This window comes from Carettochelys insculpta, chromosome 1, assembly GCF_033958435.1.
Source record: "Carettochelys insculpta isolate YL-2023 chromosome 1, ASM3395843v1, whole genome shotgun sequence".
In the NCBI taxonomy this organism is placed as follows: domain Eukaryota; kingdom Metazoa; phylum Chordata; order Testudines; family Carettochelyidae; genus Carettochelys; species Carettochelys insculpta.
Genome location: NC_134137.1, coordinates 220,649,268 through 220,676,095, shown reverse-complemented (window position 1 = coordinate 220,676,095; position 26,828 = coordinate 220,649,268). Strand labels below are relative to the sequence as shown.

At 46.7% G+C, this 26,828-nt stretch overlaps 2 protein-coding genes across 4 annotated transcripts in view; one reads left to right on the top strand and one right to left on the bottom strand.

Annotated features, from left to right (window-relative positions):
* The window catches only part of NME7 (NME/NM23 family member 7), a 179,194-nt gene extending 173,578 nt beyond the window's left edge, over positions 1-5,616 (top strand). For all 3 annotated transcript variants that reach the window (XM_074999849.1, XM_074999865.1, XM_074999858.1), the window contains exon 12: positions 5,126-5,616. In XM_074999849.1, coding sequence (XP_074855950.1) covers positions 5,126-5,158 — 33 coding nt within the window. In that variant the 3' untranslated portion in view covers positions 5,159-5,616. The remainder of the gene's footprint in view (positions 1-5,125) is intronic.
* ATP1B1 (ATPase Na+/K+ transporting subunit beta 1) lies at positions 5,212-25,839 on the bottom strand. The gene is made up of 6 exons (XM_074999878.1): positions 25,461-25,839; positions 20,851-20,979; positions 10,751-10,906; positions 9,682-9,866; positions 7,561-7,641; positions 5,212-6,553 (listed from the first exon to the last, which is right to left on the bottom strand). Exons 1-6 carry the CDS (start codon positions 25,558-25,560, stop codon positions 6,284-6,286), a joined length of 921 nt encoding a protein of 306 aa, XP_074855979.1. The 5' UTR covers positions 25,561-25,839; the 3' UTR covers positions 5,212-6,283.
* Between the last annotated feature and the right edge of the window lie 989 nt (positions 25,840-26,828).

Sequence of the window (26,828 nt, the reverse complement as noted above, 5' to 3'; positions counted from 1 at the left end):
GCTGGTTTTGAATTAGAGGCAGGAAGTTAGTGGGGAGTTGGAAAGCAGTTAGCCTGGTCTGGAAGAGAGGAATAAAGAGGGGAAACCAAGGCCCTGGCTTGGGGGCTTCCCATTACAGTAGCATTAGCTGGTCTTTTGTTAATCCACAGGCACCATGGGGGAGGAGGAGCAGGGCTGGGCTCTCACCTCACTTGCTAATGAAAATTGGCTCGTGTGCCACTCTTGGCCCCTGTGCCGGGGGTCGCAGACCGCCGGCCTAGTATATTAAAGCTCTAGCTGCGGGCCAGCTATTGGGTACTGTACAAGCATACAAAAAGAGGCCCTGCCCCCGAAGATCTTACATTTAAAGATGACGAGCTGGCGCAAGTGTGTGTTTATGGGATTCTGGGGGAATCACCGCCTAATTCACAGATCAGACAACTTCAGGGATGAATTTTTTCCTAATGTGGTACCATCTCTGTCCTTTTTCTCAATTACTTTTTTTCCTCAGGATTTGTTAATGGAAAGTTTCTGTCAGGTATGATAGATTGGAGGGCTTATATTTCTCAACTCCCTTGTATGTTTGACAATGGAGCACAAAATGTCTCTGTCTCCTTCACAGCACAGGGTGCACAATTTGTAAGACTAGGGTCTCCCAGTTTCTTCCTTTAATTGATGCTCTCTGATTCTTTTACATGCCCATATTCTTTTACATCTGCAGGTGTGGGGGTTCTGCCTAGGATTCTGCAAAAATCCACCTAACTTTTGGTTGTTTCCCCCAGTGACTCATGCATGCACACAGCAAGGATTCTGGAGCAGTGCTTTTGGGTACCATTTTCTTCTTAGGGATGATGATTCCTCCAATGGTCTGGAGATGAGTTTTCTTGAGAGCTGAGACACACCTGCCTTATAAGTGGAGTAATTATGTTTTTAATTTCAGCTCCTGTACTGATCTAAGACTGGGGAGGTGTTTACTGCTTTGACTGGGAGGGTACCAGCAACGGAATGCTTCAAGTGGGTTTTATTTTTAGGTTAATTAAAAGATTGCATTGTCCAAGTTCTGCTCTGCTCCCATTGCTGCTGGGGTTCCTGTGCAGATATAGTATTTGATGTTAGTTCTAGGGGAGAATAGCTCTGGTTTGAGCATTGGTCTGCTAAACCCAGGGTTGTGAGCTTAATCCTTGAGGAAGCCATTTAAGGATCTGGGGCAAATATATTAAAAAAATGTATATCTAAGGGATGGTGATAGGTCCTGCTGTCGGGCAGGGGGCTGGACTCGTGACCTCTGAAGATCCCTTCCAGCTCTAGGTATATCTCCATATATTTATTTATTTAGGAGTGTAAGATTTCTGTAATGAGCTTTTTTGTCCCAATTCCTGTACTTAGTATAGTCAGACCTGTACAAGAGCAAAGTCTGGAGACCACTTTAAAATGCTATCAAATTATTTAAATAACGTATTGGTGGATTGCATATGTATGCTGGCTGGCTTGGTTAGTGTAGAATTTAGTGACTGTATGAAATCCTCTGAATTTATTGTGGGTCCCAGATGTGTACAAGTTAGTATGTTCTATTGCTGTGCCTATAGAATTATAATTTATTGCTTCTTTTGAGGGAGGGAAGGGCATTTGGGTGGTGTTTTTTTGAAGTTGACATGTAGAAGCCTCTGGGTGAAATCTTGACCCCTTTGAAGTCATTGACAAAAGTTCCTTTAAGTTCAATGGGGCCAGTCTTTCACTCTGTGGCTTGTAGCAAGTTCCTAACAACTGTCCTTAATATTGGTAAGACTGTGGTCAGATACAGGCATTTTATCTCAGTTGTTTAGAGGAGCTCCTGTTTGGGAACTGCTCCAGCAGTGTATTGTTGTGGATGTACAGCTGGACAGAGTAGGGACTGCTGATTTTGTACAGCAACAATACAATGGTGCTCCAGTCATGACTACAGATTGTGCACGTTACTGCGATTACCTGTTAATATTAACATTTGATATATTGGAAAGAAATGCCTGAGGTTTTGATTGTTTCATGCTTTCTCGTTGGGAGTATTTCAGTGGCATGGTACATGTCTTCCTAGCCATTTCCTCTAGCCTAGTTTTATTTTTCTTCAGTTTATGCTAATCTTTTTAAAGGGAATCAAACTCAGTGCCATATGAGAAGCATTATCCCTCGATTAGTCAAAGAGAAGACTACTTTGGCCATCAGAGGGGACAGTTTGAGGCAGCAGTATGTTTGGTGGGCAAGTACTTAAATTAAAATGGGTTTCCCAGGGATCTTAAAGACTGCTCATGTTGCATTGTGTCACTCACTTGCAGGTTTCAACTAGTGCAAATGGTGGATTCTCTGTAACTTGAAGTCTTCAAGTCATGGATTTGAGGATTCCAGTGACTCAGCCAAGGATTAGGGATCTATTACAGGAGAGGGTGGGTGATGTTCTGTGGCCTCTGATGGGCAGCTCAGACTAAATCAGTGGTTCTCAGACTGTGGTCCATGGACCACCAGTACTCTGTGACTGTCTGGCAGGTGGGCTTGGTATTCTGTCCCTCCCTATTACAGCTGCATATCTGTTTCAGTGTTCCAGTAGTCTAACAGGAATATTTTAATAAAGGTATTTAAAGATAAGCCAATGCATTGTCACCATGGGTGGTTGGCTGGTGACCCGCAGAAAGGTTTGTATTGAGTGGGGTGGGCTGTGGACCAAAGAGTTTGAGAAGCACTGGATTAGATGATCATAAGGGGCCCTTCTGAGATTTAAGTCTGAATCTACAGGTTGAACATCTCTAGTCTGGCACCCTTGGAACCTGACAACTGCTGAATGAGAGAATGTGCTGAACCATAGTTCAATATTATCTAGTGGCATTACCAATGCTTCCATTGCTTATTGGACTCTTAGAAGACATTTAGGGGTAAATTACAGCTAAATAACAGCATGGAACACTGAGAGCCAGGACTGATGACTAAAAAAAACTTTATGGGACAGCAGGAAACTTGGCCACCCCCATTATAAACAGTTGTCTGGGGAGAGAAGTTTAGCCTGTGTAAGTGACAGCATAGAAAAGCTGGACTGTTATGAACTCTGCTAAATTGCTGCTTTTGCTTTGATCCCTTTGCCTTGTCACTTAGTCCTTACTGAAGTCAGTGACAAAATTAACTTCACTGGAGCTAGTATTTTACTCAGTGATGCTAAGCATAATCTGACAAGCGATGCTGTTATGCTAGGCATATGGCAGTACCAGCTCATAATTATGCAACGTGAGGCTTTGGGCAGTTTTGATGAGGTGTGTAACTTCCTTAGAAACTGTCCAGAAAGCATTTTTCTATGCTGTGGGCCAGAATTTTCACATGCAGCCACTGGTACCTTTTGCTAAATACAGAAATGTAGTTTTCCAGTCATGAGTCTAATTCAATCTGCTGGATTCTTGCCCCTGCAAATAGTTTAAGGTAACTAGACTTTAGAAACCAGTGCTGCCCAGGTTTTACAGGTCAGTGGGATAGTGCAGGAAATCACACTGGGAGTTAGATCTGGAAGGCTTTTCTAGCTGAGAAATGGGGACAGGAGTTTCACCTTTGGATTTCTACACTGTAAAAAATGCTGAGTTGATGACCACTTTCTGCTAGTACTTTCCAGATGGTTTCTCTCTTCCCACCCCCATCAGGGAAGCATGCTGTTCTTTCTCAGTGTTCCTTTTTACTGATCTGCAGTAGTAGTGAGTAATTTGGTGTCTTTGGCTTAGAGAATGATACTTCCTTGTGAAGAGAGGGGGACAAATGAGAAATGGTGAAGTTTTGTGTGTGAACATCCTGTTCTGCTGGCAGGCTTTAAAGGCACATTTTAAAGAGTCAGGTGTAATGCAATCTTAGTTTGGCCTTATGCTAGATCAGATTTTACTACAGAAAGATGCATTTTGCATGTCTGTGACCCTGCTTGAAGGCTGTGAAAGATAGGGTTTCTTTGTTCTCTATGTGGTGGTGGATACAAGCTGAATCTCTCACTGCTGCTATCTCACATACTCCAACAGGCTGAAATAGTTTTGAAACAGGGAAGCAAGACCCAGTCTTTCTTGGGTGGGGCCCTGCTGCATTAAAACACAAAGCCAGTTCAAGGTTTTGTTTAGTCAACCTGCTGCAACATAAGAGCTGTAAGCCATCTATTCTCTCATGTAAAAATAATGCCTATCCCAGCCTCTTCTCTAAGTGAGACAGGAAGAAGCTCAGGTTCCTGAAGCTTGCTCCTACCAGCCATCCTTTTACACGTACTATTCTAAAATGTTAAGGGTCATTCACTTGTAAAGTTACAGAAAGGGAATAAACTCTATCACTGAGGTCTTTGAAGTACATTTCTCAGTAAGTGGAGAGCTCTGGCTATCACCTGTGTACAGACTCCCTTATTACTTTTAATAATCTGTTCATCTGACCTGCCACCCTCCTCAGAGTGGCTCAAGTTCTGAGATGGCCCGGTCAGTCTTAAACCCTACAGGTAGATTGGGTGCTAAAGCAGCAGCAGAGTAACAGAAGTTGGAGGACAGGTTTCTTGGTCAGTGAACTGTGTTTTTCATTTAAACTGTTCATCTCAAGTTAGATTAGTGCACAACCCTTGCTGTGTAAATACTGTCAAACACTTTGTTGGGGGTATATCCTTTCCAAAGCCCAAAAAGGTTTGATGTATGAGAGAAACTGAAAGCTTTCACCTAGTTAAAATGCAGCCTGCTTTTCAAAGGAAGTTTTATAGAAGAGGCAGCTTGCCTCACCATTTTAAATAGGCATCAATAAGTGGCCTTTACAGATTAAGTAAGTTCAGAAGGGGCATTTAACGCAATTTACTTTGCCTAGTCTGATGTAATAAGCTGAGTTAGTGCTTTGAATGTCAATGGCTTTTGTCACAACCTTTCATAGTTCTCTGGCCCAGTAAGATTTCTGCCTTGCCTACAGCTGCAAAGTCCTGGATGCAATGTTCCCATCATGGTGCAGAATTTGAGCAGCACCTCTAATCAGCCAGACACTGCTGTGCTAACTGCATGGGGTTGGTGGAGGGGTGATCAGTAAGTACATTGGCTTGTGAGAAGAAACTGGGTCAGTCATTTTTAGTCAGTGTGCAATGGGTAATCAGCTAGAAAATGCACTTTAAACAGGAGTATCTTTTTATGTGTTCTAGGTCCAGTACTTTTTCAAGATTCTGGACAACTGACAGGCAGAACATGGTACTAGCTGCAGTTCCTAACCAGAAGACAGACACCAGGAGAGATGTATTCATTCATTTATTGGCCAATGTTTTAACCTGACTGAAATACAAGAGCAAGAGCACTGTGCTCTTGACTATTTATTACATATGTTAGAACATGAGTTTTGCACTTTAGACAACATTTAACACCATTCTATGGGGTACTGCATTGCTTTTTATAAAGTTCAAAATAAAGATTTATTTTCAAACAAGTGACTTTGGTTTTTCATACATTACACTTCCTTGCAGAAAAAATAAAATTGTACAACTGCATAAATATAAAATATTCCACCATGAAAATGGTTAAAACATTCAGTAGAGACATTAGCACCACCCAGTGTGATGCTGCCAGCAGGAAAAAAAAAAAAAAATTATACACAGCAAATAATTCACTCATCAGTGGGTTGGATAGTCTGACTCAAGGTCTCACAACATACTGAAGGATGGAGGGTGGAGAGAGCATTCACTACAAAGCACAGTACACAATCACCTTTTTATTTATTAATAAACTCAGGATTAGGTGCCGCTACCACCCCTCCAAATAAAATACCCCTACACCACAGAAAAATAAAAGGAGGTTCTATGGAGTGCTGTTAGTCTCAGAGGTGGGCCTTTATCTTTAAAAGGAAAAAAAAAGAATAAGTAGTACCATGCCAGTTCTACTCCCATTGAGTATTTACATCTGGACAGCAAAAATCTTTGCTCACAGAAAGTAGAAAACAGATCAATACATGGCTTGAAAAATGACCAGAGTATGTACCTAAAGTACTGTACACTAAATAAAATACACAAGGCAGCAATACTTAGGGGCCAGAAACACTGCTTACTACAAGTCAGTTATGGAATCATAATTTACAGTAAAAATGGGCATGTCCCAAGGCTCAATTTTGTTTTGTCATTTACAGTAGAATAAATATTGTCACTATTGCTACACTTTAAGTTTACATTCTAATCTAGTAATGCAGAAAGCTAGTGTAAAGCATATAGATTATGTGTAGGTCCCATACGTATGACAGTTTGTTCAAGACTAGTAGGTTTTGTTGTGTTTACTTTTTAAATGGCTAGGAGGGGAGAAAAGAAAATTGTGCTTGATCAGCTGCTTTTCTTTATGTCGAATTTAATTTCAAAACGTCCCTGAAAACGGTCTTTGTCACTGTAATGGATATTCTCACCATAGACCTTGCACTCCACACGCACTTCAGTGTTGTAGGTCAGGTTACTGAACTGCACTGCTAGGAGAGGCTGGAGATACTTCGGCTGGAGCAGCTTGCCGTAGTATGGATAATATTGAAGAGGAAAGCCAGCATAGCCAGCCATGCCATAATATTCAACAGTACCAATTTTGTCCATATCTTCCTCTTTCTAAAAGGGGAGGGAAAAGGGAAAAAAAAAAATCACTCTTCCAAGCCCCATTCTGTAGATTTTCCTTTTGCTCTTCCATCCATTCAGCCTGCTTATGTGAGCCCTACTTGGCCATCACCATGGGACATCTGCACTGGATAGCGCAATGCAGTTATCATCCTTCATTCAAACCCTTTTATGTCCCTGAGAACAGGTACTAGAAAGGAGAATTTGTATAATGTCAATTACATAATCCATGGACATCAGTGAGGATAATTTCCATATTTACTTTTTTCTTGAAGAAAAAGTTCCACAAAACCTCACCTCACCAGAGCTTCAAGTTGTTTTGTAGCTACTTTGTAAGATCTGCATGATTCTTCCCAGGCCCTTCATTTTTGTTCACTGCAGTGGGTGAAGGAAAATCTTGATTTTAACAGTTACCTCTTAGCACTGGTCCAAAAACTTCCTGTCTCTGGCAGCTTAAATCTGTCATCTACCAAAAATAACCTGCCTTTTTTCAGTTAGTGTTCTCTACAGGTTTCCCACCTGAGTAAACAAGATAGCCTTGAGAGGGGCTACTGCCATTTGGAAGAGCCCCTCAGAGAATGGCTGAAAAAGATGGGCACTCCTTTATCAGCAGGATTGTGAAGGCACGACAGGGCACGATGTGTTGACTCCTGTATCAGGACTGAAGCCAGCTCACCTTTTTAAAATATCCTTTTAAAGTTCACTTGCACCAAAAATACAGGACAAGAAAAAACAGCTCATGGATAACACTGAATCAAATGAATGAATCCCTAGAGCTTGTCTTTGCAGTAAGGAGCCTCTGCTTATGCAAAACTGGTCTGGTGTATACTACACTTTGTCTTGCCCTGCGCTTTGATGGCCTAATTTTGTTGCAGTTACAATGTTTAGTTCAGGCTTTGGAGGAAGTTTGATTCACAAGAGCCTGAAGTTAAGTCAGGCAAGGCCTGGGCAGTGTGCCTCCCCCGTTTTCTAAAGCCACTTCACATGCTTTCCCTGCTTACCTTGGCACTGCAATGAACAGGCATGACATAGGGATTGTATTTTTCCATCAGCTCTGCAGGGAGGCTGCTATTTAATGGAGGCTAGAAGAAACCCAAAACAAGCGTGTTATTGTCATGCTGGACAGTCCCTGTTCTTCAGGCTAACTTCACTGACATGCATACTGACAAGTTTCCAGCATCTCTTCCAGACATTCAGAACTGTGCCAACAAGCGCTGCCACCCTTGGGTGTCAAAATAAAATCCCAGGGAGGAGGCACTGCTGGCAGGTTTTGTGAGGAGCCAGATTTGCTTCTAAGGTCACAGTTTCAAAGCCAGCTCAGGTTGGCAATCATTTTCAATCACTACTGCAAGCAAGTTGTCAGCTTGGAAGCCACTAATTCACCAGCAGTAATCTGGATTGCCAACAAAAGACGCTCCACAGACTTCTTCCCCCAGGGAGGGGAAGGCCAGTGCAGGGGATTCCCCTATCCCCCACCCCTTTACTAAGTTTAGCAGTCGAAGTCTGACAGCCTGGGAAGACACCCTCCCCCACCCCCATCACCCTCAATTCCTGGGGTCGAAGGGCAAAGCAAGCCTTCAAAAGATCCGAAGGAAAGTGTGTCACACATAACGGAGCAGTGACAGAGCCCACATGGGAGTCTGTGCTGTAAGTCCAGTGCCAGAGAGTCAGCCTGGAACTAGACTTGGGAGCAGGAAAGATGTTCCCAAACTGGCCTCAGGGAAGCAGCTGAGCCACATAACATGACCTTGGTTCCATCTGCCATGTTAACCTAAGGCTACTGCTCCAGCCAGAATAATGCTAGTGACAGGCAGCACATTCTGGGGAGGTTACATTCCAGGATATTAACATCCACTAAAAGAGGGACCCTAAAGAATTAGTTTACAGCAGTGCCATCCTGAGTGGGGGCAGGGATCTGCAGGCTTAGGGCAATCATGTGCCCAGCACTCAAAAGAGAGCTCAAGTTACCTGCTTTTCAGATGTGACTTCCCCCTATAAACAATTTCTGAAACTGCCTGAAGAATATGATGCAGTGGAGCCTGGGAGACGAGTCAGTGTTTGCAAATCTCCACTCTGCAGCCACCTAGCCTGGCCTTGTCAAGTATCCAAAGTAGTCAAGATCTGACCTGTTGCTCCTGATGCCCCAAGCATCCATGGTCACACCAAATGAGCTGCCCCAAGAGTCTAACATAGTACCTAGTTCTCCATGGCTCCAGCTCACAAAGGGGAGGGGGAGGGGAACTCCAGCGTACCCCTTGCAGCACATTCACCTATCACGCTCGTACCATTTCTTCTCCTCCTCCTGTCTCTGACATTGTTCTCTGTGGTGCCTGGTGGCACCGATAGCAACAAGTCCAATTTTAAGATCCCCTAAAAGAAATGTACCCATTCGCCCAATGCACTAGCTGGGCTCTCACTTCCCCGTCGTTCTACTGCTCAGTTGATTGTATTTGACAAATTTCTCATCGAAAACATGAAGTTGAGGGAACCCCTGAATGGAGCCACTGACACCTCCTTTCTCTGCAACACAGCACCACAAGTTATCAGATACCTGCAATAGGCTGTATTATACAAGAGGTCAGAGTAAATGATCTAATGGTCCCTTTCGAACTATAAAGTTAAACAAGAGGCTCTACGGGGTCTCAGTATCCCTTCTAAGGCCAAGTTCAGAAAGTCTACATCCTAGAAGAGCAAACTGGGGAAACCTGTACTGGTTGAGGTGAAGGGAGGAAAAAAACCTCAGAGCCAGGTAGACGGTGTTGGGTGCTTCTACAGACGCCCAATAGGTTTAGGGCCGATGAGGTGCAAGAGTACATGAAGGCAACAAAAATCTTTGCTACTACAAAAAGCTATTTAGCTAACAAGTTCTGGTGAGAAGGAGAGTTGCCTAGAAGCCCTGCTTTAACAGTTCTTCCTGAACATTATTTGCAGTGCACTTCCATAGTACCTACCACTAAAGGCTTTTACAGCCATTTCCAGCAGTTATTTAAGCCTCACATCTACCCTGTAAGATGCTATTAACTCCACTTTACAGCTAGCTTTTCCAAGGCCAGTCCTCTGCTCCTGCTATGAAATCACTTCCTCTAAGTTGCAAGAAAAAGAAGAGAAAATGCATCACTTGCCTTTGGTTTGAAGCCTAGAATTCTGTTGAGCTTAACGATGACGCAAGGTTTTCCATCTCTATATCCATAGCTGGGATCAGCTAGTCCAGAGCAGTTTCCCAGCCAATCGCGTTTGAACCGGCAGACCTTCTTCTGACCTTGGGCATTATTAAATGCTCCTCGAATTATGTAGTCCTCTGGTTTTTCTGGGGTAGGACGTAGGGTAAAGGGGAAAAAACCAAGACATTTACATACAGCATGAACTCTTGGGTGAAGGCTTTGACAGAAAAGCAATACTTAGGTGATTATTTCCCTAGAATCAGAATCCTTTCTTTCAAGTCTAGTAGTAATCCCAACAGGCGATACCACCTTCTACAGTCTGACCTTATGGCTCTGCTGCCAGCCATTCAGTGACAAGTTCACTACTGATCTTTACCAAGTCTGTTTTCTACAGAACATCTTTCCACAAAGACAGGCATGCGTGGGGCTGCTTCTCTGATTTCTGTTCCTTTGGGGTCAGAGGAAGGATTCTGTCAGAATGTATCCTCTTCTCAACCCACACCTCCATCTCCTGTTGAGTCAGCTGTATGTGCAATCCATTACAGATGCTTTGCTCAATTACATGAGAAGGGGAAAGGGTTCTCCACCTCCCCACCATCCCCTTTAAGGTTGTATCTAGACTGCAGGCTTCTGTCAACAAAACTTCTGTCAAGAGTGCATGTCCAGACTGCAGATCTCTTGGAAGAGATCTGCTGGTAAGGAGCATTTGTCAACATCCCTGTACACCTCATTCCACAAGAAGGGATGTCTTGACCAGGAGGTGGATGAGGAGGGGTGTTCCAACATTTGGCCCAGTCAGTCACCCTACTCGGGCAGCAGGCAGCCGTGAGCAACTCTTGTACAAGCTAACGAACCTGGACAGAGTCTGAAACTAACCCTCCTGCTGCTGGTCACTACAAAAGGTGTTCTACAGGGCTTACAGCAACAGCATCAGTAGCCAATAGTATCTTGATGGGATGCATTTAGGAGAGGGTGGCTAATACAGCCTCCAGCTAAACAGTCAGAGCTCTGTAGCTAGGGGTCTGCTTACCAGCACAAGTGTCAAATTCCATATCGTTCATTTGCTGGTCATCGTTGTAGCCCTTCAAGAATTTCTCAAGACCGGCCACGTACTCTTCATAACTTCGGGTTTCAGAAACTGTGTAGGAGATTTCTGTCTTTTGTACTTGGGGCACTAGTGTCAGTCCTAAGGGGGAAAAGAGAAGAAGAGATTCACACCCAGAAGTCTCAAGACCCTAAAGGCAATACATACAGTCCACAAAGCAGTTTGTTCTAGAAACAGACAACTCAAATTTCAGCATCTACAGAAATGCACTGAAGTGCCTTCTTCAGATTTTAGCGCACTTGGATGTGACATGCTGAATGCACACAGAAAGCAATGCCTACACTAACAGCTCAGAATGCTGTCCAACAATAGTGCGAGGGGTAGTGTTTGGGGTCAGCGTACAAGCTGTCTGTTTAATTATTCTTTCCTCATTCCAACACGCTCTACACAGCCTAGTAGAGGAAGGCTTTGTTTGTATTCAGCACTCTGCTTCCCCACCAGCAGTTTGCACTCTAATCCAACAGACTTGGGTCAGCTGTACAAGATGTAGGCCAGAAGCAGCCTGACATGGATGAGCATACAGCCAACCAAGAGCAGATGTTGCAGGGCTAAAGCATGCTGGCTCAAGACACCTCCCTGTAACACCAACTCAGGAAAGCAGTCCAATTAGTATGTGCTTAAGGGCTTTCCTTAACTGGACCCTGGCAGGTAAGAAGGAGCACAGAGTTGTCCTAGGCTCTAAGATACCTCACACAGATTCTAGACATGGGGCAACGTTTCCAGACGTGCCTAAATGCCACTAAGTTTCTATGCTACTTTAGGTTCTTTTGAGTTTTACTTAATAGTTACTGTGCAGATAGAACTGCTCAAGGCTGGGAAGAGTGAGAGGTTTCTAAGGCTAACCCTAGACTCCCATGGGGGAGGGGGAGAACCACTGAAGGTTAGAAGTTCAAAGCCCAAATTTTCAGAAGGAACCAGTGATTTGGAGGTGCCTCTGAGCCAGCAGCAAGAGACACGGGCCTAAGTTCAGATACTACCTGAGGGAACTAAAAAACCCTCCTCCCCGCCTCTCCACTTCTGCTCTGGCAGAACAGCTCTAGAGCCTGGAGGCAGAGGGATGCACACTTGGCTTTTGGGTTACAGCCTTCTGAAAAGGTCTGGCCCAGGAGGGGAGGCAGAGCTCAGATGACTGATCAGTGCCTTCTCCCATCTAGCAAGGAAAACATGGTCTGAGTGTAACTGCTCTCAGACTTCAGCTCACAGTGTAACCAAGATGTCACCCTTCCCTGACACACTCCCAGTTCCGGAAGAGGGATGTATGGCAACCCCAAACTGACCCAAACAGGACAAGGTTCCCTCCCAGGGTGACTGATGGAATACAGAAGGAAAATCTAATCCAGAGACAACAAGCAGTCCTCTGGCACCTTACAGGCTAACAGAAATTTTGGAGCATAAGCTTTTGTGGGCAAAGACCCGCTTTGTCAGTCTTTGCGCACAGAAGCTTATGCTCCAAAGTATCTGTTAGCCTGTAAGGTGCCACAGGATGTCCTTTTGTTCAAGGATACAGACTAACATGGCCACCTCTCCGATACTAACCCAGAGAAGGTTCCATTCTTCAGTTAAGCAGAAATTCCATGTTTACAAGCCTGAAGTGGTAGTTTCATTACCAAGCACTGGTTTACACTTGAAGATTAGATTGACCTGGTGACATCACTGATGTCTGAAGTTTTTGAATCCCAACCCAAGGTCAGGCTGAACTACTCCCCACTGTAGATGCAGCTATGTTGATGGAAACCTCTATCATGGGGCTGCACAAAGTAAGAAGTGGGAAATTTTGTAAGGGGGTCACAGCACAATCAGCTGCTGGGTCTCAGGCTCATTCATCTCATTTCAGCATTTTTAAGGCTCCTGTTTTTATGTGCATCTATTCATAGACCAATTGACAGGTTTCACATTCTAGGCCTCTTTTCTTGTGTGCGCGCCAAAAGGTTCTTTTCCTCTTCTCCATATGAGCATAACCAAATTTTCTGCCAGTTTGGGTTACAGTAAACAAGTTGGGGGGCCCTGTTAACAGCAGGGATAAAAAGTGAGGCCTGACCTAAAGACTTTGCTCACCCCTGCTCTGCACTGTAATGCTGAAGTTTTGTCACTGCAGCACTTGAAGTGAAAGCTAGGCAACTGGTGATCCACCAGACAGATCACAGGACACTAGAAATGGATGGGACCATGAGAGGTCATGGAGTCCAGTGCCCTGCCCTCACAGCAGCACCAAGCACGATCTAAACCAGCCCCAATAGATGTCTAACTTGCTCTTAAATACTTTCAGGAATGGAGATTCTACAACCACCCAAGTTAATTTATTCCAGCGTTTAACCACCCTGCTGCAGTTTAAGCCCACTGCTCCTTGTCCTATCCTCAGAGGCCAAAGAGAACAATCTTTCCTCCCTCCTCCTTGTAAGCCTCTAAGGTACTTGAAAACCACTACCATGTCCCCTTTAAGTCTTCTCTTTTCTAAGCTAAAGAAGCCCAGTTCTTTCAGTCTTTCCCCATAGTTCTTGTTCTCCAGCCCTTTAATCATTCTTGCTGCTCTCCTCTGGACCTTCTCCAATGTCTGCACATCTCTCTTGAAATGTGGTGCCCTGAACTGGGCACAGTACTCCAACTGAGGCCTAACAAGCACTGAATAGAGCAGAAGAATTACTTCCTGTCTCTTGTCCTCAACACTCCTGTCAAACCTGTCCACTAGAGTCAGTGTAGGGCCAGAAGGTGGACAACTATGTGGAAGTGGGGGTGGAATCCCTCAGCCAGGCATCCCAAACACTTCTCCAGCCCGGTGTGGCCTCCACGCTTTAAGCTGCACCCCATTGCCCTCTTATGGTGGGCTAGAATTACTTTTACTGGCCCCCAGGTGAAGCCTAATCATAAGCTCAGAGCACAGTCAAATCATCCTCTGCTCTCTGCACAGCACCAAGCTCCTCTGGGCTTTGCGCACAGAAACAGTGCAGACTGCCTCTGATTGCATGGGTAAATGGGAACACGGGCCCTTGATTTTGTAGTCTCTATAACCCTGGGGGGTGGGGGAAGGCTTTGAGGTAGGTGAATGGCTGGAGCACAGGGGAATTAATATACAGAAGTAACCTGTACAGTCAAAGGGGAAACAATTCCTTTTGTCATTACAAAACTCATTAAATATTTGCACTTGAAGGAAGCCCAGGTTGCATTTTAATTGAATGCCTTGATGTGTGACTAGTGCTGAAGTTTAAAATAATGAGAGCCAAGGATCCTGCTGCTGTTGCAGTGGCCTCTGTCACAAACAAGGGGCTCATTAAGGTCCTTGTTACTTTCAGCCTGTTGCCATTGCTTCAGCAGTCTTCATTCCCCCCTTTCATATATTTTGGCCTGGCTGGGTTTTGTTACAAATTGAGAACTAAAGTTACCTTCACCATTAGCAGAATCAAATATCAAAGCTGCAGTTGTCTGTACAGTGACACAGTCGTTGGTCTCCTAGGAACCTTTGCTATCCACCCTTATCGCTAAATATATGGTGTATCTTTTAACCCCATCCCTTCCCAGTCCTGCTCCATCAGCTGGTAACTCTTTGTGAATGTTTACACCCTAGTTTTCTAAGGTGGCCACGTGGGCTTCAAGCAACACCATTAGTTTCAACTGATTTAAACCTGCAGAAAAGCCTCCCACCGCCTTCCTTTACTTACCCCAGAGATGGAGAACACAGATAAGCATAGCAGAATGCTTCTGGATAGAAGCTGTAAACTGCACACCAGTCTGTCATTAGACAATTCAAGCTATGTTCTTCATTTAGGGCACATGACTCACAGCAAACCCTCTCCCACCTTTTGTGCATCTTCTGCTGAAGCAAAAATAAAGCCATCCTACCTGCCCTCCTGGCCCCAACATCTGCCGAACAAAGGGATGAAACCGTAGTTGCACACTATAGTCAGTCACGCCCACCATTCGGATCCATTTTTAAAGACACATGCACGCACACACACACACACTAGAAAAATGGTTGTGTGTGTTCCATTGTGGACCACCCACCCCAAAACATAACAATAGAACTGGGCAGCCCATTAGCCCTGTATCAGTGGTTCAGTGACCAGGATGTGTACACCTGGGAGTACAGAGGTCTTCTAGAGGGTACCTCAGCTCATTTAGATAGGTCTGATTAATAGGCTACATAAGAAGCAGCAGCAGAATCAGTACAGGTTGCACCTAAAACCAGCACACTGGTCCAGCAACATCCCTCATTCAGCAGGACCAGGGATGTGCCTAGTCCAGAGAGCCAGGGCAAGCAGGTAGCCAGCTGGCAGCCCCACAGGTGGACAATGCTGGCACTGGTGTCCTTCAGCAGCCCCAAGGGGGTTCTGGCTGCAGCTGGAGGGCCAGTGGGGGGCATTAAACTCCCCTGGTCCAGCAAAATCCCTTGTTTGGGACCACTAAGGTCCATGGTGTAGCAGACCATGGAGGTACAACTTGCACAAACTAAAATGTCACAAAGCTAATGGCTCATTTATACTGCTCTATTGACAGTACACAGAGCATGGAGCACTATTTGTATTCAAATGGATTAGCTAATTAGAGCAAAAAATGCAAGTTCAGTAACCATGTACTGTGACACTTTTGCTTACAAAAATGAGCCATAAGTGAGGTGAAACTTAGGGTTACATGAGACAAGTCAGACTCCTGAAAAGGATGCAGCAGTAAGGAGAGGTTGACAGCTACTGCCTTATGTCAAAAAGGTACCACTGGCTAATACACTACAGAAAAAATCTCTGGTCTCCCATCCTCCCAAAGGCTCATCCCATGACTCCCAGGCAAGTCACTTGTGTCAGTTCCCTGAAGTGGTGACAAGTATCAGATAGGTAGTTGTGTTAGTCTGTAGCTTCAAGAACAACAAGAAGTCTTGTGGCACCTTACAGACTAACAGATATTTTGGAGCATAAGCTTTCCTGGGCAAAGACCTGCTGATGCATCAGATCAGCTTTGCCCACGAAAGCTTATGCTCCAAAATATCTGTTAGTCTAGAAGGTGCCAAAAGACTTCCTGTTGTTCTCTAGTTCCCTTAAGCACATTCTTAAATCACAGTCACTTTCTTAGCACTCAAGCATGTGTTCTGGGGACCTTAATCTCTCCTATCAGAGAGGTAGTCATGTAAGGCTGTATCTGAAAAACCAAATGTGAAGTCCTACACCACCTTACAAAGTGGGCTTCTGCTCACGAAAGTTCATGCCCAAATAAAGACCAACGGATTTAAAGGTGCCACCAGACCCCTCCTCCTCAAGGATCACTCTTGAGGGTAGGAGTAGGACTCAAGTAAACCTTACACTATCCCTGTGAAATTAGGTCCCTGGTTTTCCCCCTTTCCCCATCTCACCAGCATTATGGCACAATGGTAAGGGGCCCAACTTACACCTACCGGACTCACTGTGTGCGCCAGCTCTCTAGTTTTTGTAAACAGTCAACCACCCAAACGAAATGCTATTCAGGAGGCAGCAGCACTGCCAGCAACCCAGCCCACATGACCATCCCCACAAGAGAGCGGTGTGTACACATGGAAAGAAGCAAAATATGTAACTGGCCAGGGAAGAAGCATTTCTAAAGGCTGGGCTTTCCCCTGTGGGAAAAGCTGAGAAGGAAACACTGTCTTTGGGAAATAAGGCTTTAAATAAGGAACCTGGCTGTGAATATACTGCATAGTGTGCTTCATAAGTGTTTCGTTAGAGTTAGAGACAATGTTGACTTACAGGGCACATTTTAGAGTGCAGAAGGACCTAGCAGACACCGATCCACACTAGTCCTAGGGATGTGCAAATTTTTTTTGTCAGGCCACACTTTTCATCCCACAGTTCGCGCCCGCCCCCGCCCCAACTTGTCTGATGTAATCCAACTGAGGGACATTTCAGTTAGGCTCACATAAAACAAACCCTTTTGGCACGTGTAAGAAAACGCTGTAGAATATGAAAACTAACAGTAACAGATTTCAACATTTTTAATGAGATGAATGAGACCCCAACTGTGCCATACCCCACCTTATGAAATTTCATGCCACCCAAAAGGATCTGCTCCCCACTTCACACACACTGTTATAGTCCTTAGCAAGCTGCCCCCATGTATTCCCTCCTCCACAGATCTGGTGAAGTTCAGAGAGCTTAACGAAACCCACACCAAGAGGGAACTAATTTTAAACCTTGATGTGCTGGTGCTACCCGACTTCTAGACACCCCCTGAGGAAAACATGCACTTTCTCAACCTGTAAGGACATCTGCATGGCAGAGACTAGGGAGTCTTGGCATATTAAGCTTCCTGGATTCCCCTCATCAGAGGTAAGACACAGAGGGAGATGGTGTTACATGCCTCCTGCAGCACACTCTGTCCAGGACAGTTGCAGAGTCACCAGCTAAAATACAATGACCTCTATTTCATTTACTGCTACTATGTAAGCTAAGTGAGCCAATCAAGCACCATGTACCAGAGGAGCCTTTTCCATTACACCACCTCATAGGCGCAAGGGGGAACCATTTAAAGAGGCAGGACACATTTTTAAAATTTATAATCTGACAGAAGTGACTGCCAGTTTCCGAGAAGGCCTTCAGAGTGGTCTCCCCTGCCCCTGCAGCCAGTGGAGGGCATGAAAACACCACTTCCCAGGATCAAACAGCAAGAGGAGAAATATGCAGCCAATTTGATATTTTTTACAGTGTGCTACACAAAGGAGCAAGACAAAACGTCCTATTCATCAGGAATCAGAATTCTAACCAAATACTGCACTTGAGTAGGGTTTAGAATTCCACAGGCAATCTTCCTGTCATACTTTTGAAAGTAAGTCAGTGTATGCTGTAGTTACGATGTTGGACCTCTGAATGCTTTTAATTCCTCTACACTCCCCCAAAACAGTATTTTATGGAGCCTCTGAGCAAGCACAGTATCCCTGGTGTGTTAAATGCATGGAGTATTAGCATATTAACACCATCTGGCACAGAAACGGCACATTATAGCTTTGAATGGTACATCCACATCAATATCACCCAGTAAATGGCAGCAGGATTTCTGGTTTCATTACAACAGCTTAATTACTCTATAAAAATGCTAACACACAGCATCCATACAGCCTTTTCTTCTGCAGATCTTAAATACTTCAGAAGAACTAGTTTTATCTCCCACTCAATCTGGGAAATAGCACAAAGGGGTCACAGCCAAAGACTGCAACACAAGTTGGTTTTCCAGCCCCCAGCCCTGTAATCCAGTCATGCATTGATTACTGGTACATTTAGTAGTGAGAGTTGTTGGGGCTCTGTCCACTTTTCTACCACTGCCATCATATAAATCCTAAAAACTCCCTGGCATGTACCAGTGTGCTGGGTAACACTGATTTACATTTTATGTGGCCAATATTATACAGTGGTTCCAGTGAGAGGAAATTTAGGTTTTCTATATTCTCCCTCTCACTAACGCACCATTCTAGTTGTCCACTTTCCTGTTTGATAGTAACAGTTTACTCATCACCACCGTGAGAAGGTCTATGGAGACTTTTTGCCTGAGCTGGCCAACTTTATACTCTGTTTTCCAAAATGGTCATGAAACTCACATAACTGGAAAAAGGTTTATTCCAGAAGCTGAACTGACGACAACTGCATCTCAATATGTTTGAAGCCAAGAGCTACACTTTATTTCTGGGCTTGCTGGAGGATGAAAAAGGTTTCAGGCATAGGTACACTCACTCCAACTTGCAAGTGACCTCTACTGTCCAGTCAAGGGAGAACTAATAATATCTGGTTCCAAAAGGTAGAAGGATGCTTGTCCCATGCCAGGTATTTTGACACTTGTACACTGAATGGGTTTAAAGCCTTGTGGCTTGAAACACCCATAGTAGGGGCTGGGAAGGAAGAACACAGATTTAAAGGTCAGTCCATTTTGACTGTGAACCAAATCGTTGTGTTGGTTCCACTGCATGCCCAGGGAGTCTGCAGGCCCAAATCCCCAAGTCTTCAGACAAATCAATGCCTGCAGCCTCTGTTTAAAGATAAACCCACTTCACTTTCTACAGCGACATGCCATTATAAGTGTCTTAAAACCAGCCTGCCTTCCAATTATTTTAAAGGTCTATTTTTAAAGAACTACAGTAGTCAGTGCTCTACAGATCAAGGTTTTATAAAAAAGCCTTTCAGCTCACAATCTCACGTTAGAAATAGACCTTCATAACTACAACTAAGTCAGATAAAAATTTAGCTAGAGCAAGAAGATCATGTAACATCAGGTAGTATAGCTGGTTAATATGGATGTAACCTGGGGGAGAGGGGGGTGAATTTCCTGTGCATCAAATTTCTCCAATTTAAAACTACATTCTATGGAAAAATAAGGAGCAAACAGCTTTTCCTTCTTTAAAACCAGAGTGATCCACCAAAACTAATGTATATGGTATCTAGTGCCTCTTCTAACTTAAATAGCCTAGTAGCCCTGCTTAATATTATACTACGTACAATCCATTTTCTCCTCTGGTGCACCACCAAAGCAAAAACATGCTGCTGACTGTTGATCAGAGGACAGTTTCCTTTGCAGATATCAAAGCCAGATGTTCAGCATCTGAGGTAACATTTACTCCTGCTAAGCATCACAAAAAACCACAACACAATTTATTTCTTGTCTTTGTTCTAAGTAGCATCCTTTGAAAACAGCTTCCCTTAAAAAAAAGGTTGGCAGCGAGGGTTCTTCTGGAAGATGTGCCTTTTGATTTTTGCTTGGCATGATATTGTGTAGGCTACTGCAATGGCACTCACCCTTTCCAGACAACTGTACTCCTCCCAAGAGTATTTGCTGGTGTACCACCAAGTTTTCACCTCACTTAAAACTACTTGCTTGCAAAAAGACAAGGATACAGAAGCATCAATGTTACTAAAAATTGCTCACTTTCTCACCTTTACCATATTATAAAATATAATTGGACTATATAGTGTACCTACTGCTCTGGATGATATACAATGGCTTGTTTATGTAATCCATTGTGAGGTTTTAGTGTGTACTGACTTTGTTAGTGTTTAACATAGCCCGTTCTAGAACTAGGCAAATGTCTCAAGTGCCCCAGAAGATGGGGTACAAGCTGTTGAGAACCTCTAGGCTAGAACAATAGCCTTGCTTAGCCAGAATACAGCTCAGCCACACCATTGTCATCCCTGGTGGCACACACTCCTATACCAGAGCCTCAAGTGTCCCTTAAATACTCACCGTTATTAAAAGCTTCTGGACGGTTTTACACAGCAAGCGGTGAGAGACAGGGACAAAACGTTAGCCTCCCCAATGCCAAGCAGCCTCAAGGTCATTTGTAATGTGGGAAAGCAGTAGTTGCAAGACTCCTCCCCCTACACTCGTGTCCTACCAATCACTGACTTTTAACAAGAGCCAGACAGCCTAACAGACTGGCTATGACAAAGAGAATCCACTGCACTGCCAAGGGACTCTGTGCTTTGACCTAAAGCAACTGCCCAGCTGAGCTCTCTCCTTTTCAAACTGGTGCTGTATGTCACTCAGTAGCAACAGGCCATTCATTTGCTATCCTTCATTCAAACAAGAGAACACCTAACTCGTGTGTCTCTCACGCCTAAAACCTCCCCTCCCGAAAACGCCCAGGACTACAAGCACCAGCAATTTAAGCCTCTGAAAAACCTTGAGATCTTGATATTGTTTCCCTCATTTCACAGATGCATTAAACAAGAGACAAGGTGGAACAAATTGCCCATGGTCACCCCAGGATACAAAGGGGCAGAGATGAAAATAGGGCCCATGAGTCCCAACAGTCTCATTCTACTCATTCCAACATTTAATCTTCATTAAGACTCAAAAGCAAAAGCCAACCCCCCCCCACCCCCCCCCCCACACACACACAATGCCGTGAATGTAGGTTGAGAACATAGCCACCACTTAGACACACTTGATATTTGTAACAGCGCTAAGGCCATTTCAGAAGTGGCATGCCACAGCAACAGAATGCTTACCCGTTATCACCCCCAAGTGAGCAATAAAATTACTGTTCTTTAAGTGACCTGCACTCAGGCATGGGCCTACTATTTAATTACCTGGTGGCGCCACTCGATCCTGATATTTGGGTTCAAATTCACTGATCGTGAGTAACATCACTTGAATGGTCCCAATGAATATACCTGCCAGGCAGCCATAGAAGATCAGGTAGAAGAGAAGGATTTTAACTGCAAGAGAAGAGAGAAAACCATCAAGCCCCTGATACACCCATGTTTCAGAACAAAACTTCAGCCACTTCTAGTGCTGAAGGAGAGCCAGCTGGAGGGTGGCACTCGGGGGTTGTTTATAGCTACCAGGAGACCAACCCACTCAGGGTCAATCTTCCCAAGTTTGATTTTACATGTCGACACATGAAATCAATATGTCTGAGGTCAGCACTCAACCCCATGTACAGCTCCTGTTGAGAGGAGTAAAGAGGTCAACGCTCCTGTCCACCTCCCTCTGAGGGCAGACATGTTGATTGTGTATCTGCAGCTGACTGTAAGGTCTAGTGTAGACCAAGTCTGAGAAATGTATTTGTACTGCAGTAGTAGTGCCCAGGAACCCTTGTGATAGAACATGGTCTTGTACAAAGAGAACATTTTCACATTTGATCCACTTCACCTTCTAAGCTATTATTAAAAAACCATGAACCAACTTTTTCCACTTACAAAAGAAGTCAAGCCAAAGGAAAGGTTAAGAAGTTGTTCTTTAAGATAAAAGGCATTCGTTTCCTGGAAACATTTAAGGGACTGTTTCCAGTGAACAAGCTTGTGACAGTAAAGGACATCTTTTAAGTGCCTTTCCTTCAGGTGCTCAGCACTGCTGCAACCAGCGTTCCCTATAAACTGAACACTTGGGGAGTTGCCCAGGAGAGATTCAGGTGTCACCTAGCTGTTCAGCAAAGCACCCACAGCTGGCAGGATGCATTTATACTGGTGGTGCACATCTAGACATGCCTTGGCACACAAGATTTATTCTGCCCATAGATGGGAAAAAATTAGAGGAAACACTGGACCCAACACACCCTGACATCAGCCCCTCACTGTTAGGGAGCCTTGGAGCTGGCATTTCCAGAGGAATTAGCATTTCAAACCCAAATGAATTCCACTAGGATTTGGGTACGTAATTCTTTTTAGGCTCCTTTGACAAATCTCAAGTCTTCAACTTCAGGTCTAATCCCACACTCACTAAAGTTAACCGGAATTTGCTCGAAACAGAATTAGGCCTCATTTAACTATTCTCTAGTTGATTTCAGGTGCTGAAAACAGCCACCTGCATTGCTGTGGTCTGATAAACCCTGTATAAAAAACGCATTAGCACACCATCCAGTTGACACGGCCAGGTCTGTAACCCCATTAAATCTTTTAGTCGAAAGAAAAGGAGCAGGGGAAAGACTAGAATAAGCCACACGAGACAATGCAAGAAACACAACACTGCTGGGAATCTGGGTATCAGTTACTGGTTTACAAGGATTATCTCAGCTAATTAACTGCATAGTAACATGCAGTACTAGGCATCACCAGGCAGCCTACAGGAAGGATAAACCAGGCTCATGCCAAGCAACTATATGCTAATCAAGACAACAGTAACAAGAGGAAGCAGAGTTAGAGGCAACAGATGATTTCAGAGGAAGCCCATTGACCATGGCTCTAAAACAAAGGGTGCCTAGTGAGAATGGACTGGGGGGGAAGGAAAGACAGACAGAAAGCTTTCCTCCTGTGCTCAATCAGCACACAAAAGCAGCTCAGTTCAAATACAGTTCTCTTCTCCTTTGTTTTAGCTTTTCTCAGTCTCTTAAGTAACAATAGTAGGAGCACTTGGAACAATGAAAAAGCTAAGGCAGGGGGAGGGGGCAGGCCTTGGCCTCCAGCTTCCTCCTTCCCCATTAGGGCAGGGCAGCAGGAAGGTCATGAAGCAGCATTACATTTTGGCAGACTCAGAGTTAATCAACTCTTTGGTATCCAGGCAGCTCTAGGCAAATGGTTGTGATGTCAGAGATTTGGAAATTTTTTTCCAGACCACAGTCAAAGTCGGTGCTGTTGTAATACACCAAACAAGAGCACTGTGCACTTGCTGCCTTTGATTTTTTTTTTTTTTTGGGGGTGGGGGGAGTTAATCACTTCAATGGGCAGTAGTGTTATAGTACCTCCTAGCCAGGATACTGTCAAACACCATAGCAGGACACCTAGAAAGCACACTGCCTGAATTATAGAAAATCTACAGCAAACCCAATGACAAAGCACAAGGGCTTAGGTGAGAAACAACATTCGGTGTGTAACAGATAGACCAGACTCTCCCCTAACGTACACCATCACAGCTCTCCTGAGCTCAGGACACCAGTTTACATCAATGGGTATCCAGCCCTGGGCATTAAGGTATCTGCTCTCTCTGGCAGGAACTGTATCATTCTGCACATCTGTGAAACCTCACACAAGCTCATGGTAGGGTAAACACCAGTAAGCATTATTTCCAAGCACAAGTTCTCTGCTCAAGCATAAATCTATCTAGTGAGGACCTCCTCATCTGCCCTAATGATGCTGCCTGCCAAATCTAAAGATGGCACCTCCAGATGTCTGGTTGCAGAGGGTGGTGGGCCTGTTTTGGTTGGCAGCAACTGTACGCCTTTAAAAATGATATGTAAATAGACAACTCTAAGTACTATTTGTAATACAATATGCAGCATGGGCCATTTAATCATTACATTAGACATAGTGCTTGTTTACACAGCCATGTTGAGGGGAAAACATGCGTTTCCCAGGTTCTGATGTACCCTCAGCTTGCTGTAGCCACCACTCCTCCCCTCCAACCCCAGAAGAGAAAAAGGACAAAAGGATGGATACAAAGACTTTCCTATTCTACAATGTCGCAATTCAAACCCAGGGTCTGGTTGTACTGGTTAAAACCCAGCTAGGTAAAAAAATAAGCCCAAGGGCAAAATGCCCTCTCCCCAAGGACAACTATGCCCAGCACTTCTCTTTGGAGGTGCACTTCTTTTTTTTTTTTTTTTTTTTAAAAGTGCAAGTCAGGTGTATGATCCCTGCCATCCTTGCAGCTTGGCTGTTGGGGGGGGGTGCGCTGGGGAGAATCAATGGACAAATAGTTTAACAGTATCTTTTTGTAACTTTCACTGGGAGCGGACAAGACATTCAGCAGTGACCAACAGCCACAAGCTAGATCAGGCTAGAAACTGGAATCACATCACATGTACTATTTTGGGTTTGTTTTATTCTACAGAACTGGAGCTTTCCTCTTGGGTCAACTCAGAATGAACTAGAGCTTGCAGACTAATTAAGACTCCAAAGCAAACAGATACAGTTGCAATAGAGAACAGAGACAGGAAGGAGCTGAGAAAATGGAGGGAAGAAAATCTGGGAGGTGATGCCCTAGGGCCTAGATCTTCACCAGGCCCCTTGTAGCTATCTAGTTAGTGCAATGCAGGCTGTCATGTGCCTACAACTGGAGTCTTCCTGCCTCTGGCTTAGCAGGGGGGTGGGGAGGCGGGAATGACACAAGGCAGAAATGGAGGTGGAGGAAATAGATTTGAACCATTGTGCACCTCATGGACTCCCTCAAGTTACAGTAAGTTGCTAGGAGACTGGCTTCAAGGACTTGCTCATTCTCCTGGCTGCCTCCCCAGCCAGCCCTTTCTTCTCTCTCCCCCGAGCTGGGGCACGTTACTCCTCCAAATGGAGGCAGGGAGAAAAAACGAAATAAGACCCAAGAGAGCCATGCACAGAGCCAGGAAAATCCACCGCCAATGTGCTACTACCGGATAGCTCTGCCCCACTGCCTCCCTTACCTCCGGCTCTGGGGTGTCACCTTGACTAACCTTGAGCTCTGATGCATTATTAACCCTTCGTTCCCCCCAGCGAGCAGCCCCACGGAGCTCGCTGGAGCCGGGGCGGGGGGAGGGGTCTCCGGCACAATACAGCCCTTGCGCTGGGATTTCAGATCCCTGACACGCCTCTGACCCGAGCCCCTCTCCCGGACACGCTGCGCGGGCTGATCCAGACCCCGTGCCAGCCGCATTGGCTCCCCTACAAAGGGGCTGCTGCAGAGGAGGATGGTGGGAAACCGCGAGAGGTATGTGGAGGGCTGTGCGCCCCCCCTCCTACCGCAGTCACGACTCAGATCTCACTACATCAGTGCCCTTCAGCGTGACCTTTGGGAGGAGACAAAAAAGCGCCACCGGCGCAGCTTTCCGCAGCGGGAAAGGAGCCCGGCCGGGCCGGTTCTGAGCATCGCCGGCCAGGCGGCTGCACCACGGGGGGAGGCCCGGAGAGGTGGCGAGGCTGCCCCTGAACATCGCAGCCCGCACCCAGGCGCCTTTCGCCGGGAGCAATAAGCCAAGGGGCTCCCCGCGCGCGGCACGGCCCCTGCCGGAAAGGGGGGAGCGGCAGTTCGGCCACCAGCCCCGGGCAACGCAGCGGGCACCGAAGCAGAAAACCACCGCGGCGCACGGAAGTGGGGGGGGGGTATTTAAATCACCGCCGCAGCATTCAAGGCCGGGTGTGGGGGGGAAGGGAGGTCCAATCCGGAGCGGCGGCTCTGCCCTGCGGCGAGGTGGTTTGCGGAGCGGAGCGGAGCGATTCCTCCCCCACCGCCCCCCACAGCGCTTCTCCCGAGCCCGCAGAAGCCCCTGCCGCGCAGGGACGGAGCCACTTACACCAGCTGCCGCCGGTCCTGCCCAGGAACTCCTTCTTCTCCGAGTTCCAGATGAACTTCTTCCAGTTGCCATCGCCTTCCTTGGCCTTCCCGCGAGCCATGAGCTACGGCGCGGCCCCGCCGGGCGACACGGGCTCGTCCTCGCTCGCTCGCTCGCTCCCCGGGGGCAAAGCGCGGCTGCGGGGTGGGGGCCCGGCCGGCAGGGTCCCGTGCAGGGCAGCCGAGAGAGCTGCGTGTCCCGCCCTGCCCGGGGGCTGCGGGCCGGTGCTGGCCGCCGGGGGAGGGGGGCGTGGGGGCAGCAGACGCCGCCGACTCCCGCTGTGCCAACCGCGGCAAGGGGGGGGCACTGCCGGAACCGCGCCGGGCAGGGACTAGAGCTCGGCTCCAGCCGAGCGCCGCGACGCGCTATATTGCCCGGCTCCCGGCCGCGGGCTCCGCCCACCGAACGCCCCGCAGCCAATGAGCGCGGGATCCGGGAGGGGGCGGGACACGGGGAGAAGCACGTGGCCGAGCTGCAAGGCGGGACCGAGCGCTGCGCCCCCCCCAGCGCGCACCTGCAAGGGAGCCCGGGCGCCCCCACCTGTGCTGGCGGGCGGGGACGGCTCCAGTGCAGAGCCGCGGGGGGCGTGGTGGCTCCGGCGAGCGCCAGGGCTGAGCCTCGCGGGCGGAGGGGGAGGGAGAAAGCGGCCCACAGGGGGAGGGATCGAGGGGCACTGCGGCCCGGCGGGGTGGGGCCGGGGCCGGCCGGCAAACCCGGAGGGATTGAGGGTGGCGGCTGCTAGACAAAGGGAGGCGGAGGCCTGGCGCCAGCCACACACACCTGAGCCCCTGCCCCGGAAGGGGGAGTGGAGCCCGGTGCGCGATAAGGGCGCGGCCGGCTGCCGACGGGAGCTTGGCAGGTGGGGGGAGCAGTACCTTTGGGACTGTCTCAATGCTCCCCCAGCAACAGTCTGTGCGACCTGGGCAGCCCCCGCCCGTGCCTGGCCTAGTAGCACCGCGCCTCCGTTATCGGGCACTCACAGCCCTCGGGCTCCCCTCTAGGACTTCCCCCGGGAAAGCCGCCGTCCTTGCCTCTGCTTCTGCCCGCAGCTGCATCTTCCCTCCCCGGCCTCGGGAATCCCACAAAGGGGCACGCCGGGACACCAGCCCGCTCAGCTGCAATGAAAGGCACTAGCCCGGCTCAGCTTGGCCAGGAACTCCGAGCCTTAGTCTTATTTGCATAGCAATGACTCATCAGAGACGGCGGGTGCGGGGACACATGGTAGGCAGCAGCTCCCCCTTCCTCTCTGGCAGCTGCGGCAGCCTGGGCTGGGTTTCGGGGGTTGGGGGAGAGAAATGCCTCACGCTTGAAAATCACTTTCACTTTTTT

Excerpts from the sequence above, each read along its gene's own strand:
- ATP1B1 (XM_074999878.1), bottom strand. The coding sequence starts at position 25,560 with ATGGCTCGCGGGAAGGCCAAGGAAGGCGATGGCAACTGGAAGAAGTTC. Across the intron at positions 10,907-20,850 it reads GGATCGAGTGGCGCCACCAG|GACTGACACTAGTGCCCCAA; the intron begins GTAATTAAATAG and ends TTTCCCCCTTAG. Across the intron at positions 7,642-9,681 it reads TTCTAGGCTTCAAACCAAAG|CCTCCATTAAATAGCAGCCT; the intron begins GCAAGTGATGCA and ends GGTTTCTTCTAG.